The 15,612-nt window shown below is 43.1% G+C and overlaps 1 protein-coding gene across 2 annotated transcripts in view; it reads right to left on the bottom strand.

Annotated features, from left to right (window-relative positions):
• agpat5 (1-acylglycerol-3-phosphate O-acyltransferase 5 (lysophosphatidic acid acyltransferase, epsilon)) overlaps positions 1 to 15,612 on the bottom strand; it is a 147,462-nt gene that overhangs the window by 90,103 nt on the left and 41,747 nt on the right. For both annotated transcript variants that reach the window (XM_070884912.1, XM_070884913.1), the window contains exons 2-3: positions 13,191 to 13,260; positions 5,046 to 5,161 (exon numbers count right to left, since the gene is read on the bottom strand). In XM_070884912.1, coding sequence (XP_070741013.1) covers positions 5,046 to 5,161; positions 13,191 to 13,260 — 186 coding nt within the window. The remainder of the gene's footprint in view (positions 1 to 5,045; positions 5,162 to 13,190; positions 13,261 to 15,612) is intronic.

Here is a 15,612-nt window from a genome sequence, read left to right as displayed (position 1 = left end):
GACCTACAAAAAAGATAAGTTGAAGTTTTTATTTTTAAATTATTTTTCAGCAGTTCATTCGTTAAGTGAATGTTTTCTGATTTTTTTATTTTTGCAATTTTATTTGTGTTTTCTCCCCTCTCAGGGCCTGTATTTTTGACGGTGATAGGCCTCAGGCTAAAGGTGGGGAGGACTGCAGTTTCCACCGTGAATCTGCGTGCAACACTGATTTTAACCATCGGGTGCATTTTTTTGCCAATTTTATTACCTTAAAATAGTGACGTTTTTAGTAATATAACGGAAAAAAAGTTATCGCCAAAATCAGAATTTCTAGCCCAAGTTCTTTACTATTTGTATATATGTATAGGAATCTAGTATTGCAATGTTACCAGAACCAGAATATATACCTACTTGATACAGAATATATGTTGAATATACTGGCCTATGTTTTCATACTCAGAATCAGAATCATATACAAAATGTAATGAAGATGAACAAACATAACTATAGGCCCATTTGGATCAGTTTGCCCCAGGCCCATCAGCCCTTAATCCAGCCGTGACCACAGATAGGGAATCTGAAACAATTTAGAGTTTTACACGAACACGGACTACAGCTGTTGATCTCACTTTGTTGATAGTTTTATTAGTATGAATTAAGGCTTTAGGGCTCTGGATGCTTTTCACGATTGTGTTGAATGTGATCACAACTAAAAATCGGTACCATTCTCTCCATATAAATGCAGATCGATCATGTGTAGCATGTTACATTAAAACATTTTCAGTTGGGTCTTTTCTAAATTCTTACACCGGAGATAATAAAGTATTCAACTGAATTCATTTTTCAAACACGCAAACTAAAATTGCTATAATTCCATTCCATACTTTTCAAGCCTTACAATTCCACAAGCAGTAGACGTAGAATGATCAAGTTGCTTCATGGCCTCCATCCGGAGAAGTTTTTATTTGTCAAATGGTTACTTCCTAAGTTTTCTGAGAGAGATTAGGAATCTGTAGGAATCTAGATGCTCATTTTGGAAAAGAATTTGACATTACAGCCAGGAGAAATACTTCAAAGAAGGAATAATTTGTTGGGCTAAAATGCTGCAAGCCACTTGGTTTGTGAAGTGCAAGAGGTGGGGGGAGGGGGATGTCAACGATAGAGACTACGACCATGTTTGATAACATTTACAAAAAATATATATATTTTGTACCTGTAGGCAAATAGTAACAAAAGGATCCATTTTTAAAAAAATACTAATTTTGGAAGGGAGTTATAATACTATCTACTCTGCACTATAGCCGAAGGAAAACTTGGAAAAACTGATTCCTGTACATACTCATGCAGAAGATAAAGAATATAGGGCTAGAATTTCCTATAAGCCCGCCAGCTCCCGATTTCTGCCCAAAAGACCGCTAAGACTGGGAAGATTATTGCGGGCGAAAACGTCCCCCCCCAATAATTAAAAAATACGGCGAGCGAAAAACATGGGTCTTGCACCCCCATTCTGAGCGAAAAAGTGCAATTTAGGGTCGATTGGGCAGTTTCTAAACAAAATGGGCGATAAATAAAATAATCAATAATATTTTATCCCGACACTGCAGGTTGGGCTTAACAGCAGAAAAACAATTAAAAAAATTCAAAATACATCACCTAAAAAAATCAAAAACACATTCCCAAGACACTTTTAAACTAAATCACAATAGATTTTTAAAATAATTAGTAAAAAAACAATTCCTAACCTTTTTCTTGCAGAGGTACTCATCTGCTGCCCAGCTCCGCGTTTTTTTATACTCACCTACAGGTCACTGCTGACCCAAATATCACACCAGGGCAATCTCAGGACAGTGTTCCGCTCCCCAGCGGTACCTCGAAAACGCCAGCGTAACTCAGGTAAGGAATTTCTCGCTCACCTGATTACTGGCCACAATGGCTAATACTGCCTAAAAACCGGGCAGTAAGCCATAGGAAATTCTAGCCCTTTGCGCACTGCATTCAGTTCTGGGCACTGCACCACAGAAAGCATTTATTGGTCTTGGAGAGGGTACATCGCAGATTCATCAGAATTATATTTGGGCTAAAAGGGTCCAAGAAAGAGGACAGGTTGCATCGATTAGGCTTGTATTCCCTGGAGTGTAGAGGATTAAGGGGTGGAAATTACAGAGACTCTGGCCACAATCTTCTAATCCTACTTAGATTTGAGAATGGTGTCAGAGGATTGAAGGATTGAAAATGTTACATCCCTATTCAAATATAAAGCCTGTAATTACTGGCCAATCAGCTCAACGTCGGTGGTGGGGAAACCTTTAGAGATAACCAACATAAAAATAATTTATCTGGTCATTATCACATTGCTGTTTGTGGGAGTTTGATGTGTGCATATTGGCTTCCTTGTTTCCTACACTTCAAAAAAAGTACTTCATTGACTGTAAAGTGCTTTGAGATGTCCGGTGGTCATGAAAGGCACTATATAAATGCAAGTCTTTCTTTCTTTCTAGTCCAAGACAAAATTAATTTGCACTTGGAAAATATGGGTTAATAAATTAAGTCCAGCACAGATTTGTTAAAGGCAAATCATATTTGACTAACTTGATTGAGTTATTTGATAAAGTAATGGAGGGTGGATGAGGGTAGTGTGCTTGATGCGTATATGGACTTTCAAATGGTGTTCGGTAATGTACCATATAATAGACTAGTTAGCAAAATTGAAGGCTATGGGATTCATCATCATCATAGGCAGTCCCTCAAAATCAAGGAAGACTTGCTTCCACTCCAAAAGTGAGTTCTCAAGTGACTGAACAGTCCACTACGGGAATTAGAGTCTCCGTCACAGGTGGGATAGACAGTCACTGGAGGAAAGGGTGGATGGGGAGTCTGGTTTGCCGCAAGCTCCTGCCGTTGCCTGCGCTTGGTTTCTGCATGCTCTCGACGAAGAGACTCGATGTACTTACAACCCTCCTGGATGCTCTTCCTCAACTTAGGGCGGACTTTGGCCAGGGACTCCCAGGTGTCGGTGGGGATGTTGCACTTTATCAAGGAGTCCTCGAAATGTTTCCTCTGCCTACCCGGGGCTCGTTTGCCGTGTAGGAGTTCAGAGTAGAGCGCTTGCTTTGGGAGTCTTGTATCGGGCATGCGAACAATGTGGCCCGCCCAACAGAGCTGGTCGAGTGTGGTCAGTGCTTCGATGCTGGGGGTGTTGGCCTGATCGAGAACACTAATGTTGGTGCGTCTGTCCTCCCAGGGGATTTGCAGGATCTTGTAGAGACATCGTTTTATGGGATTAAAGTGGCACTGGGACAAAAAGCAGAGTAGTAGAGAACGGTTGTTTTTCAGACTGGAGGAAAGTGTGCAGCGGTGTCCCCCAGTGTTAGGACCACTGCTCCTTTTGATGTATCTTAATGACCTGGACTTAAGTATACAGGTCAGAACATCAAAGTATGCAGCTGACACGGAACTTGGAAAAGTAGTAAACAGTGAAAAGGATAGTCTTAATGAGGACATAGACAGACTGATGAAATGGGCAGACACACGGCAGATTAAATTTAATGCAGAGAATTATAAAGTGATTCAGTTTGGTAGGAAAAATAGGAGAAGCAACATAATCTAAATGGTACAATTTTAAAGGGGGTGCAGGAACAGAGACACCTGGGGATGTATGTATACAATTCTTTGAAAGTGGCAGGACATGTTGAGAAGGCTATTAAAAATGCATACGGGATCCTTAGCTTTATAAACTGAGGCATAGAGTACAAAAAGCAAGGAAGCTATTCTAAACCTTTGTTAGGCCCCAGCTGAAGTATTGTGTCCAATTCTAGACACCCCACTTTAAGATGTCAAGGCCCGAGAGAGGATGCAGAGGAGATTTAATAAAATGCTATTATGAATGAAAGACTTCAGTTACTTGCAGAGACTAGAGTAGCTGGGGTTGTTCTCCTTAGAGCAGAAAAGGTTAAGGGAAATTTAATTTAGGTGTTCAAAATCATGAAGGGTTTTGATAAGGAGAAACTGCTGCAGTGGCAGAAGGGCAGCAATCAGAGGACACATATTTAAGATAATTGGCAAAAGAACCAGAGGTGACACGAGGAAAACATTATGCCGTGAGTTATGATGATCTGGAATGCACTGCTGGAAAGTGTGTTCAAGCAGATTTAATAATAACTTTCAATGGGGAATTGGAAAAATACTTGAAAAGGAAAAAATTGCTGGGCTATGGGGAAGAGAGCAAGGGAGCGGGCTAATTGGATAGTTCTTTCATGGCCTCCTTCTGTGCTGTATCAACAACTTGCATTTATATATCTTTAATGTAGTAAAACAGGAGTGTTAAAGCAAAATTTGACACCAAGCCACATAAGGAGATATTTGGATAGATGACCAAAAACTTGGTCAGAGATAAGTTTTAAGGAGCATCTTAAAGGAGGCAAGAGCAGTAGAGAGGTAGAAAGGTTCAGGGACGGAATTCCAGAGCTTCGTGTCATGGCAGCTGAAGGCACGGCCACCAATGGTGGAGCGATTAAAATTGGGGATGCTCAAGAGGCCAAAATTGGAGGAACGCAGATATGAGGGTCGTAGGGTTGGAGGAGATTACAGAGATAAGGAGGGGTGAAGTCATGGAGGGATTTGAAAACAAGGATGAGAATTTTAAAATGAAGGCATGCGTAATTGGGAGCCAATGTAGGTCAGCAAGCACAAGGGTGATGGGTGAACAGGACTTGGTCCAAATTAGGACACGGGCAGCAGAATTTTGGATGACCTCAAGTTTAAGGAATTTTATGTATCTATTCCATGAATGCAGAAAGATCTTGCCAGTAATTTAATAACGTGGCAACTAACTACTATTTAAAAATGGCATGTTAAATAGCTAACTTGTTTTAAGTTTAAAGGAGTGGTGAATAGTGAGGCTGATTTCCAATTGAAGGACCGTTCCTATCAACATATCAGCATCACAGAAACTAGTCAGCCTCGAAATGCCCGATTACAAGTAAACTAATGACATAACTCTTTGAACCTAATTTGTTTCCATTGCAAATTGTTTCCCTTCCTCGCAAATTTTAAACAAGGTACCATACCTGAGAGAAATACCATCCGTACAAGGGAAGCCACTTTAGCCCATCCTTTAGGACGTAACGCACATGGCCAAGTGCATTTTGTCGGATTGCTAACATGTCAGCAATAATCCAGTCAACTGAAAGGAAAGAAAAATATATTGTCCTTAATAGTATATACATATATAATTTTGTATTTTACATGAATTAATATACAGAACAGCAAATTGAAGATATATTTTATTTTATATTTGAAACAAAGTCTGCTTAAACCAGCCTATTGAAACGTATCCAAGCAAGTGCCTGTGGAATCTATTCTCACACAGGAAATGCAATCCATACTGTACAAATCCTCAATGAATGCCACACTGCAGGTAATCATATTTTTTGGAAGTTTCTAATCATTCTGGAATTTTGAAATGGATTTAATCTTTTGAGACTACTCAGTCATCACATTTATCAGAACTCTTGCCTTTTACAAAAAAAAGTCCATATCGTCCCTTGCGATTCAGTACTTGAGACATTTAATTACAACAAAAGAGAAAGCAAACTCATTCAGAACACTTGCCACTGTTTATACTGAAACAGAATTGTTAAATCTAACATACCAATATGAAGAAAATGGCATACAGCACTCAGAGCACAATGCCATCAAAATATTGAGGCTTGATCTTTCCTGCACTATTTCACCTTATAAAAAGCCGGTCTGGTTGCATCGCTTGATTTCTGTTTAGCATTAACTTGCACTTTAGTGTCAATTATTTAAAGGTGAACAGACTCTAAGCAAATTCTGCAAGTTTTTAAAAAAAAACAGTATGGCTCGGTTTCTTCCGTGGATCATTAAATTAATATAGGGCAAACATGAATAAGTCATGAACTCCCATTTGTTGGATCAATCTCCCAGTTCAAATCTCACTTACCAAAGTCTCCACTCTAATTAATTTTTAAAACTTTTTCACCCCTCTGATTCCAATGGACAACCTCCAGCCGTGTACCTATTGATGCTCTGTCCTCAAACAGCTCCAGGACCCACTCCCTCTCAAAACCTGGACACTGACTCATGGATGCTCCAAGCTGCCTCCACCCTGTCGTCAAGCCAACTTCTTCCTACCACTTTGGACTCTTTCATATAATCTCTACTATGCTCTCAAATTATAACCAGGACATGTGCCTTAATTTCAAAGTTATGTACATAACTTAGTGTGCATCCCATATAACTAAAATTTCCTGTGTCTATTCGTGTGCATATTTTGGCTACTGCTCAAGATCAGAGCAAATTACTGTTACCTGCCTTTGTTTTCTTCTCTTAGCACCTCTCGGGGCCCTTCTCCCCTTCCCAGTACCTCACATCCTGCCACCTTTCTTTTCTCCCCTCACTGGTAGTATGCTGCTCCATCCCTACTTTAAACTATCACTCGAATCCCCCTAAAAGTTGGCCACAGATACACTGTCTCCCTTAGCAGCCAGAAGTGTCGAGTGGATGATCCATATCGGTCTCCTCGAGGTCCCCACCATCACAGAAGCCAGTCTTCAGCCAATTTGATTCACTCCGCGGCTGAGCACACTGAATACAGCAAAGGCTATAGGCCCTGACAATATCCCAGCTGTCGTGCTGAAGACTTGTGCTCCAGAACTAGCTGCACCTCTAGCCAAGCTGTTCCAGTACAGCTACAACACTGGCATTTACCCGACAATGTGGAAAACTGCCCAAGTATTTCCTTATCCACAAAAAGCAGGACAAATTTAAAACTGTCCAATTACCACCCCATCAGTCTGCTCTCAATCATCAGCAAAGTGATGGAAGGTGTTGTCGACAGTGCTATCAAGCAGCATTTACTCAGCAACAACCTGCTCGCCGATTCTCAGTTTGGGTTCCACCAGAACCACTCGGCTCCAGACCTCATTACAGCCTTGGTGTAAACATGTATAAAACAGCTGAATTCCAGAGGTGAGGTGAGAGTAACTGCCCTTGACATCAAGGCAGCATTTGATCGAGTGTGGCATCAAGGAGCTCGAGTAAAATTGAAGTCAATGGGAATCGGGGGGGGAAAACTCACCACAAGCTGGAGTCATACCTAGCACAAAGGAAGATGGTTGTGGTTGTTGGAGATCAATCATCCCAGCCCCAGGACATCGCTGCAAGAGTTCCTCATGGCAATGTACTAGGCCCAACCATCTTCAGCTGCTTCATCAATGACCTTCCCTCCATCCTAAGGTCAGAAGTGGGGATGTTCGCTGATGATTGCACAATGTTCAGTTCCATTCAAAACGCTTCAGAAAATAAAGCATGCAGCAAGACCTGGACGACATTCAGGCTTGGGCTGATAAGTGGCAAGTAACATTCATGTCACAGAAGTGCCAGGCAATGACCACCTCCAAGAGAGAGTCCCCTTGATATTCAATGGCATTACCATCGCCAAATCCCCCACCGTCAACATCCCGGGAGGGAAGGGGGGGGGGGGGGGGGGGGCAGAGGGGGGTCACCATTGACCAGAAACTTAACTGGACTAGCCACATAAATACCATGGCAACAAGAGCAGGTCAGAGGTTGGGTGTTCTGCATCGAGTGTCTCACCTTCTGACTCCACAATGCCTTTCCACCATCTACATAGTGTGATGGAATACTCTCCACTTGCCTGGATGACTGCAGCTCCAACAACACTCAAGCTCAACACCATCCAGGACAAAGCAGCCGACTTGATTGACACCCCATCCACTACTTTCAACATTCATTCCCTCCACCATCGGCACACCGTGGCTGCAGTGTGTACCATCTACAAGATGCACTGCAGCAACTCGCCGAGGCTTCTTTGGCAGCAACTCCTAAACCCACGACCACCTAGAAGTGCAAGGGCAGCAGGCGCATGGGAGCATCATCACCTGCAAGATTCCCTCCAATTACACACCATCCTGATTTGGAAATATATCGCTGTTCTTTCGTCGCTGAGTCAAAATCCTGGAACTCCCTCCCTAACAGCAGTGTGGGGGTTCCTTCACCACAAGGACTGCAGCGGTTCAAGGTGGCTCACCACCACCTTCTTAAGAGCAATTAGGGATGGGCAATAAATGCTGTCCTCGCCAGCAACGTCGACATCTCAGAACGAATAGTAATAATTTTTAAAATTCTCCAAAAGATCCATTGCGAGACCTGTTGTAGCCTCCTTGCAAGCCAAAGTTTGCAGACGATACTAAGTTAGGTGGCACACTAAGTTATGCACATGAGAGCAGGAGGTTACAAAGGGACTAAGAATGAGTTGACAACACTATAGGTGTTCAATGGGGGGAATGTGAGGTCATCCACACTGGATCCAAAAAAGATCATTCAAAATATTTTGTTCATGGTGAAAGACTAAGAGCTGTGGATGAGCAAAAGGATTTGTGTCCATGTGCACATCATCACTAAAAGCTAGTACACAGGTATAACAAGTAAACAAGGCGGCAAATGGAATGCTGGTCTTTATCTCTAGGGGGCGGAATACAAAGGGGAAGATGCAATGTTTCAGTTTTAGAGAGCCTTGGTCAGAGCCCTCCTGGAGTATTACGTTCAGCTTTGGATACCAAACCTCAGGAAAGATATATTGGCCTTGCAGTGGGTGCAGCACAGATTTGCCAGAATGATGCCATGGATTAAAGAGCTACATTATGAGGGAAGCTTGTATATTCCCTTGTGATTAGACGGTTGAGGGGTGATCGAACGTTTCTTTAAAATGATACTGGATTTGATAAGTCTAAATAGAGAAAGCATTTCCTCTGGGCACTTCTTCACACAAAAGGTAGTAAAAATCTGGACTTTCCTCCCTAAATCTTTCAACCTCTACTTCTTTCTCCTCCTTTAAGACACACCTTAAAACCCACCTCTTAGAGCAAACATTTGGTCATCCATCCTGATACCTCCTTCTTTGGCTCGGTGTCAAATTTGGTAACACTCTTATGGAGCACCTTGAAATGTTTTGCTACGTTGAAGGTACTATATAAATACAATTAGTTGTTGTGGCTTAGTGACTGCTCATCCTTGGTTATTTTAGTCTCCGCTTCTCTTATGGAATCATTAAATGTTACAGCATTTGGCCCATTGTGCCTATTCTTTGAAAGAGCTATCCAATTAGTCCCACTCTCCTGCCTTTACCCCCATAGTCTTGAAAATCTTTTCCTGCAAGTATTTATCCGATTCCCCTTTGAAAATGATTGAATCTGCTTTCACCACTGTTTCAAGCTGTGCATTGCAGATTATAACAACTCACTGTGGAAAGACATTTCTCATCTCACCTCTGGTTCTTTTGCCAATTACCATAAATCCGCCTCCTCTGGTTATCGATCATTCTGCCACTGGAAACCGTTTCTACTTATTTTTTCTATCAAAAACATTCATGATTTTGAACATTTCTATTAGATTTCCCCTTAACCTTTTCTGCTCTAAGGAGAACAATCCCAGTTTCTCTAGTCTCTTCACATAACTGAAGTCCTGTATGTTTGGTACCATTCTAGCAAATCTCCTCTGCACCCTCTCCAAGACCTTGACATCCTTCCTGAAGTGTGGTGCCCAGAATTGGGAAAATATTCCAGCTGGGGCCTAACCAGTGATTTATAAAGGTTTAACATAATATTCTTGCTTTTGTACTCTATTCCTCTATTAATAAAGCCAAGGATCCCTTATGCTTTTTCAACAGATTTCTCAATGTGTCCTGCCGCCTTCAAAAACTTTTGTACACACCTCCCCCAGATCTCTCTGTTCCTGTGCTCCCTTTAAAATTGTACCATTAAGTTTATATTGTTTCGCCGCATTCTTTCTACCAAAATGCATCACTTCACACTTCTCTGCGATAAATTTCAACTGCCATGTGTTTGCCCATTTCATCAGTCCTCCTCAGTGTTTCCTAAATTTCCGAGTTTCTCCTTCTGTCCTCTGAAAACACTGCCCTCGTGTCCTCTCTAATCCTCTCCCTCCATCATGGCCACCACATCAACCCATGGCCTCTCTACTCCCATGGTCTTGATCATAAACAAGGCTAACTCTGACCGCCTCCTTGAATAAACCACCACCTACGACCCCCATAATTCTTTACAACCCCACTTCCATCTGCACCCACCCCTGGACAATATTCTTCCCCAAGTTATTTACAACTGCATTTTGAAACTTCTAATTGCCTAGCATTTGGCCCTCAACTTGCCATGCTACTTCTGCAGCTGTCAATTTGCTTAACCACTCCCTCACCTAAACCTTTGATGCCCTGGTGCCCAATAAAACTTCAACTCGCTTCCATCCCCGTCATTCCCCCTTGCATCTTTGTGTTGAGGTCCAAGGAGTGCAGTCTTAACATACCTGGCTCACAACTGGTTTAGCCATCCATCAGCAGATTTAGGGTTAGGGTTAGGACATCATGCCATTGAGCCTTTCCGCTGTCAAATCCGCTCACTACTGCAGGGTCATCCAGGACTGCAAAGATAACCCTTCCTCCACTACCAATTGTCTACTTAAAAACCTCTCCTCCACCCCACTTTCACTCCCATAGCTCATGGGTTTCTTTGTCACTAAGATTGTGTCGATCCATTCAGCTGCTTTCCCTCATTCAGTAACCCAAGCTTCCCCCACTCTAGAACTGAACCCACATCTTTCTCTAGTTTCCCTCTTGTCTTCCCCTCAAGCCCTTTCTGAGCTCATCTTGTCCATGAGACCCACCTCCTTGCTCACTTGACCCCATTCTCACTAAACTGACCATCCAACTACCCTTTCTGGCCCCCATGCTAGCTAACGTTGTAAATGGTTCTCCTCTTCTCAGGTAATGACCCCCTCAATCCATAACCACCGTCATCATCTGTCCTCAAAAATAAACACCCTCCATGCCACCCCCGCACCCCCCACCCCCAGCCTTTGCAAACTAACACACCCATCATCTCCAACCTCCCTTTCCTCTCCAAATGTCATCATGCCCTCAAACTCCATGTTTGAAGCTCTTGAATCAGGTATCTGCTCCTGTCAAAGCACCAAAATGGCCCGAATCAAAGACACAAATGAAACTTCGAACTGTGACTGCTGTATCATCCCTTGACCTCTCTGACACTGTCAACCATAACATCCTCATCCACATCTCTCCTTTGTTGTTCAGCTCAGTGACAGTGCCTTCGATTAGCTCCATCTAAACTATCAATTCCTATCCAGAGCATCTCCAGCAATATCTTCTCTGCCGACCCCAGAAACGTTACTCCTGAAGTCTCCAAGAATCTATCTCTGGCCCCTTCCTCATCTATATTCTGCCTCTTGGCATCATCCACAGATATGGCATCAACTTCCACATATACGATGAAAGCACCCAGTTCTACATTTCCATTGCTTGTCCGACATCCAGTCCTGGATGAACCGCAATTTCCTCCAGTTAAAAATTGGGAAGACCAAAGCCATCACCCTCTGCCACAAAGTCCATACCCTCATATCAATTCCATTGCTTCCCTTGACCACCTTCTCAAACCATACCATTTGCAACCTCGGCATCCTATCTAACTTTAAGCTGAGTATCCTCTCCATCAAAATGATCACCTACTTTCACTTAAATATTGCCTGCCTCTGCTGCTACCTCAGCCATGTGGTGCTGAAACCCTCTTTCATGCCTTCAGTAACTCCACTCAACTTTTCCAATGCTCTTCTGGCCAGCCTCCCATTGTACACCCTCTGCAAACTTCAAGTCACCGAAAACTCCCGCGCCAAGTTCCGTTCACCTGTCACCGCTGTCCTCACTGACCTTCATTGGCTCCCTATACTCCAGTCCCTCAAATTTAAAATTCTTATTTTCATGTTTAAAATCCTTCATGGCCTCACCCCTCTCTAACCTCCAACACCCTCCAGCCCTAGTACAGTCCCCTATCGAGCTTTCCATTCCTTCAACTCTAACCTATTCTGCATTCCCCTTCCCTTTGCCTCACCACCTGCAGCCATGTCTCAGCCCTAAGCTCTGAAATTCTCTCCCTAAACCTCTCTGCCTGTCTACCTCCCTTTCCTTCTTAAACCTAGTTATTTGACCAACCTCCCTTGATTACCCCTAATATCGCCCTCTTTGAATTGGCATCTGGGAATGCCTTGGGATGCTTTTTCAATGTTAAAGACGCGATATAAATACTAGTTATTGTTGTTCTAATTGTCCTTATTGGTTTCAGAAATATGCATACGGTAACTTTCCACAATAGCAACTCATTACAGATGCTCAAGGACTATTTTAGTGTTTTGGAGTTTGACTTAAATTGAAGTTTGAATTCTTGTACCAAGCATTAGTGGATCTTTAGTATAACTGAAAGACAAATGGTTATTACAAGGCTTGCAATAACAGTTTATCGTAACAGCTTGCAATGAGGTGACTATGGATTCTACTTAAGGGGTTATCCAATCCTGAAGTGTTCTAGCTACTGGGTAAGTTAAGTACAATTTCTCATTTAGCTTTTTTTAGTTAAAAGTTTTTAAATTTTATCAAAACAATTACAGAATGTAATGCATATGGGAAGACACACAATATGAAATAATTATCAGCAAAGCAATTTGGGGGAAACTTGACAGCAGTGCAATAAAAATGAAGTTTTTCATCGCTTGATGAGATTTTTTTTAAATTCTTGCTAGTCACAGCACAATATTGGATTAAATTGATATTTGAGTTCTTGTGCATAGCATTAGAGGGCTTTTCGCTCACTACATTTACTTAGATACTAGGCAAGTAATGGAATACTCCTGGGTCATTAACAACCTCTGCTTATCTCAGGATAAGGGCTAGGCCATTTAAGACAGAGATGAGGAGAAATTTCTTCACTCAGAGGGTTGGGAATCTTTGGAATTCTCTGCCCCAGAAGGCTGTGGATACAGAGTCTGAGTATATTCAAGGCTGAGATAGATAGATTTTTGGAGTCTAGGGGAATCAAGGGATGTGGACATTTTTAACCTCTTAAAGACACTGAATCTTAGCATAATTACAGTAACACGCTACAGTTTAAAAATAAACACACCACAATTAAAGGCAGGGGGCAATATATCAAGATCATCTTAAAGTGGTAAATTACTATTTTGAATTCTTTAAACACTATTCCTTAACTCAACAGTTTCTAAAACAGAAAACAATTGAAGATTCAGAACACACAAAATCTATCTGAATAAACTTTCAATCGACAAGGGAATATGAAGAAGAGCTCACACACCTGTGCACTGGTGGTTAGACAAGTAAATCATGTTTTCCTTTTTGTCTGGCAGATCTCCATATATAACAATCTGCAAAAAGATCAGTGTTGAAAGTATTAGCTTTTATGGGCGGTGGGGTGGGGTGGGGTGGTGTGGGGGAGAGGAAAAGCAGATAAAGATTTCTCTATATATTCTAACAGTGGCATTTAAAAACAAATAAAGAGGCAATGTTATGAACAATTAACAAAGTAAATCTGCCATTTGTTTGGAATGACTGTTTTGCATTTTAAAGTAATGATTATTTAAAATACCATGGCCAATTCCATCTGTTCCTTATTATAGATATGCAAATAGTCCTCATCAATATTATGGAAAATGCATGGCATTGATAAGGTTGTACCCACCCAGGTTGCTAAGTCTTGCATTTTATGATAGAATCTGCATCTAGGCTCTCAAAAAATAAGCATGACACTAGCCAGAATTAATCCGTATCAGAGCCTTGCAACAAAATTCCACACAACACGCATCTCACTAAATTTGGGTGAATTTGTTTTCACAAATTACAGCTAAACAAATTGCTCTTCAATGTGTGCGCAAGATTGTGTCATGGGCCAGTTAGGTGTGCAGCATGACCACATATAGGGCCCAAGTTTCGAGCCGCACCTAGAACGGCGCAGTCCCAACCTAGACGCCCGTTTTTCGCGCCACAAAGTGCGCCTAAAAAAACCCTCCATATTCTCCACCTCCCTGCAGGTCCTCTGGCCCTCGGCGCAGCGCAGCAGGAGCTGTAGGGGGCGGAGCCAGGTCCCTGCGCTGAAAGCAGTGCCGGGACCTCTGCACATGCACGCTACAGTGGGCGCGCAAGTGCAGTAGCTCCAGGCGCCTGAAACTGTGTGGGAGGGGCCGAAGCACGCAGCCCCTAGCCCTGGCCGAATGGCCTCACTGGGGCTGCGTGAATAAGGCTCCTCCCACGGCCAGCTCCTGCTTCCTCCCGACCCGTCTGGACTCCTGCTTCCGGACCGGACCCGACACGACTCCCGCTTCCCCCCGCCCCCGACCCGACCCCCCGGACTGGACCCGACCAGACTCCCACCTCCGGACTGGACCCGACACCGACCTGACGCCCGCCTCCGGACCGGACCAGACACCGACCTGACTCCCGCTCTCCCCCGCCCCCGGACTGGATCCGACCTGACCTCCCTCTCCCCGACCCGAACCGACATACCTCCCACCACCGCCCCGACCCGCGCTCCCCCCGTCCCGACCTAACGCCACCTACCTGTAAATTTGGTGCTAGGGACGGGCCCTGCCCGAAGTCTCGGGCCCGGCCCGTTCAGCCTCCCTCCCCCTTCTCCTTTCCCCCCCCCCCCCAATCTCCTTTTCCCCCCCATCTCCCTTTTCTCCCCCCCCTCCCCTTCTCCCCCATCCCTCCCCCATCCCCCCCATCCCTCTGCTCCCCCCCTCTCTCCCTCGACCCCCCTCCTCCCTGTCAGAAACACAGACACTGACAGACAGAGAATGAGAGACACACACAGACAGACAGAGAGATAGAGACACTGACAGAGACACACTGGGGGGGCATCCCAGCACGCTGTTGGAGGGCTTCTGGTGCTGCAGTCGGTAAGTAGAAAATGTTCTATTTATTGATTTTTTAAAAAAATTATTTAATTTTTTTTGATTGATTTATTGATGTATTTATCATTTATTATTGATGGCTCTTTATTTGTAATACTGAAGTGTTTAATGTTTGTAAACTTCCCTTTAAACCCCCCCCCCCCCCCACGCCTGATTTTCTAAAGTGTAGACAAGGTTTTTTCGAGCGTACAAAAATCTTCACATACTCCATTCTAAGTTGGTTTGGAGTAAGTTTTCACTGACGAAACTTTGAAAACAGGCGCAAGTGGCCGGACACGCCCCTTTTGAAAAAAAAATTCTGTTCCAAAGTGAAACTGTTCTAACTGACTAGAACTGGAGCAAACTAAATGACGAGAATTCCGATTTCTAAGATACTCCGTTCTACACCAGTTGCTCCTAAAAATCAGGAGCAAATCATGTCGAAACTTGGGGCCATTAAGTTTAATTGACTGTTAGCACTAATTTGCATCTCAAGCTGCTAATACCAACAGATTCCAGTGTTCAGATTTAGGATTTATCCACCAATTAGGAAACAATGCTGTGAATTTCTAGGCCTGTGGAAGTCAAACAGGAAAACGCAGCAGATGAAGAAATCTTGAAGCTGATAAACGGAGACTGATGGTTGCAGATAGCTCAAGGACTAGTATGGACATGCAAACTTCAAGTAATGCACGGGTTCCTTCCAAAATTGTCTTGATTAAACCCAAAATGTTCTGACCAAACGAAACATTTTTCCGCATGGTGGATTAGATCTGATTTTTTGGTCTGAATTCAGGAAAACATCATAACCAAAATGAAAAGGCCCAA

Source organism: Pristiophorus japonicus, chromosome 7, assembly GCF_044704955.1.
Source record: "Pristiophorus japonicus isolate sPriJap1 chromosome 7, sPriJap1.hap1, whole genome shotgun sequence".
In the NCBI taxonomy this organism is placed as follows: Eukaryota; Metazoa; Chordata; class Chondrichthyes; family Pristiophoridae; genus Pristiophorus; species Pristiophorus japonicus.
This window is presented reverse-complemented; position numbering and strand designations above follow the sequence as displayed.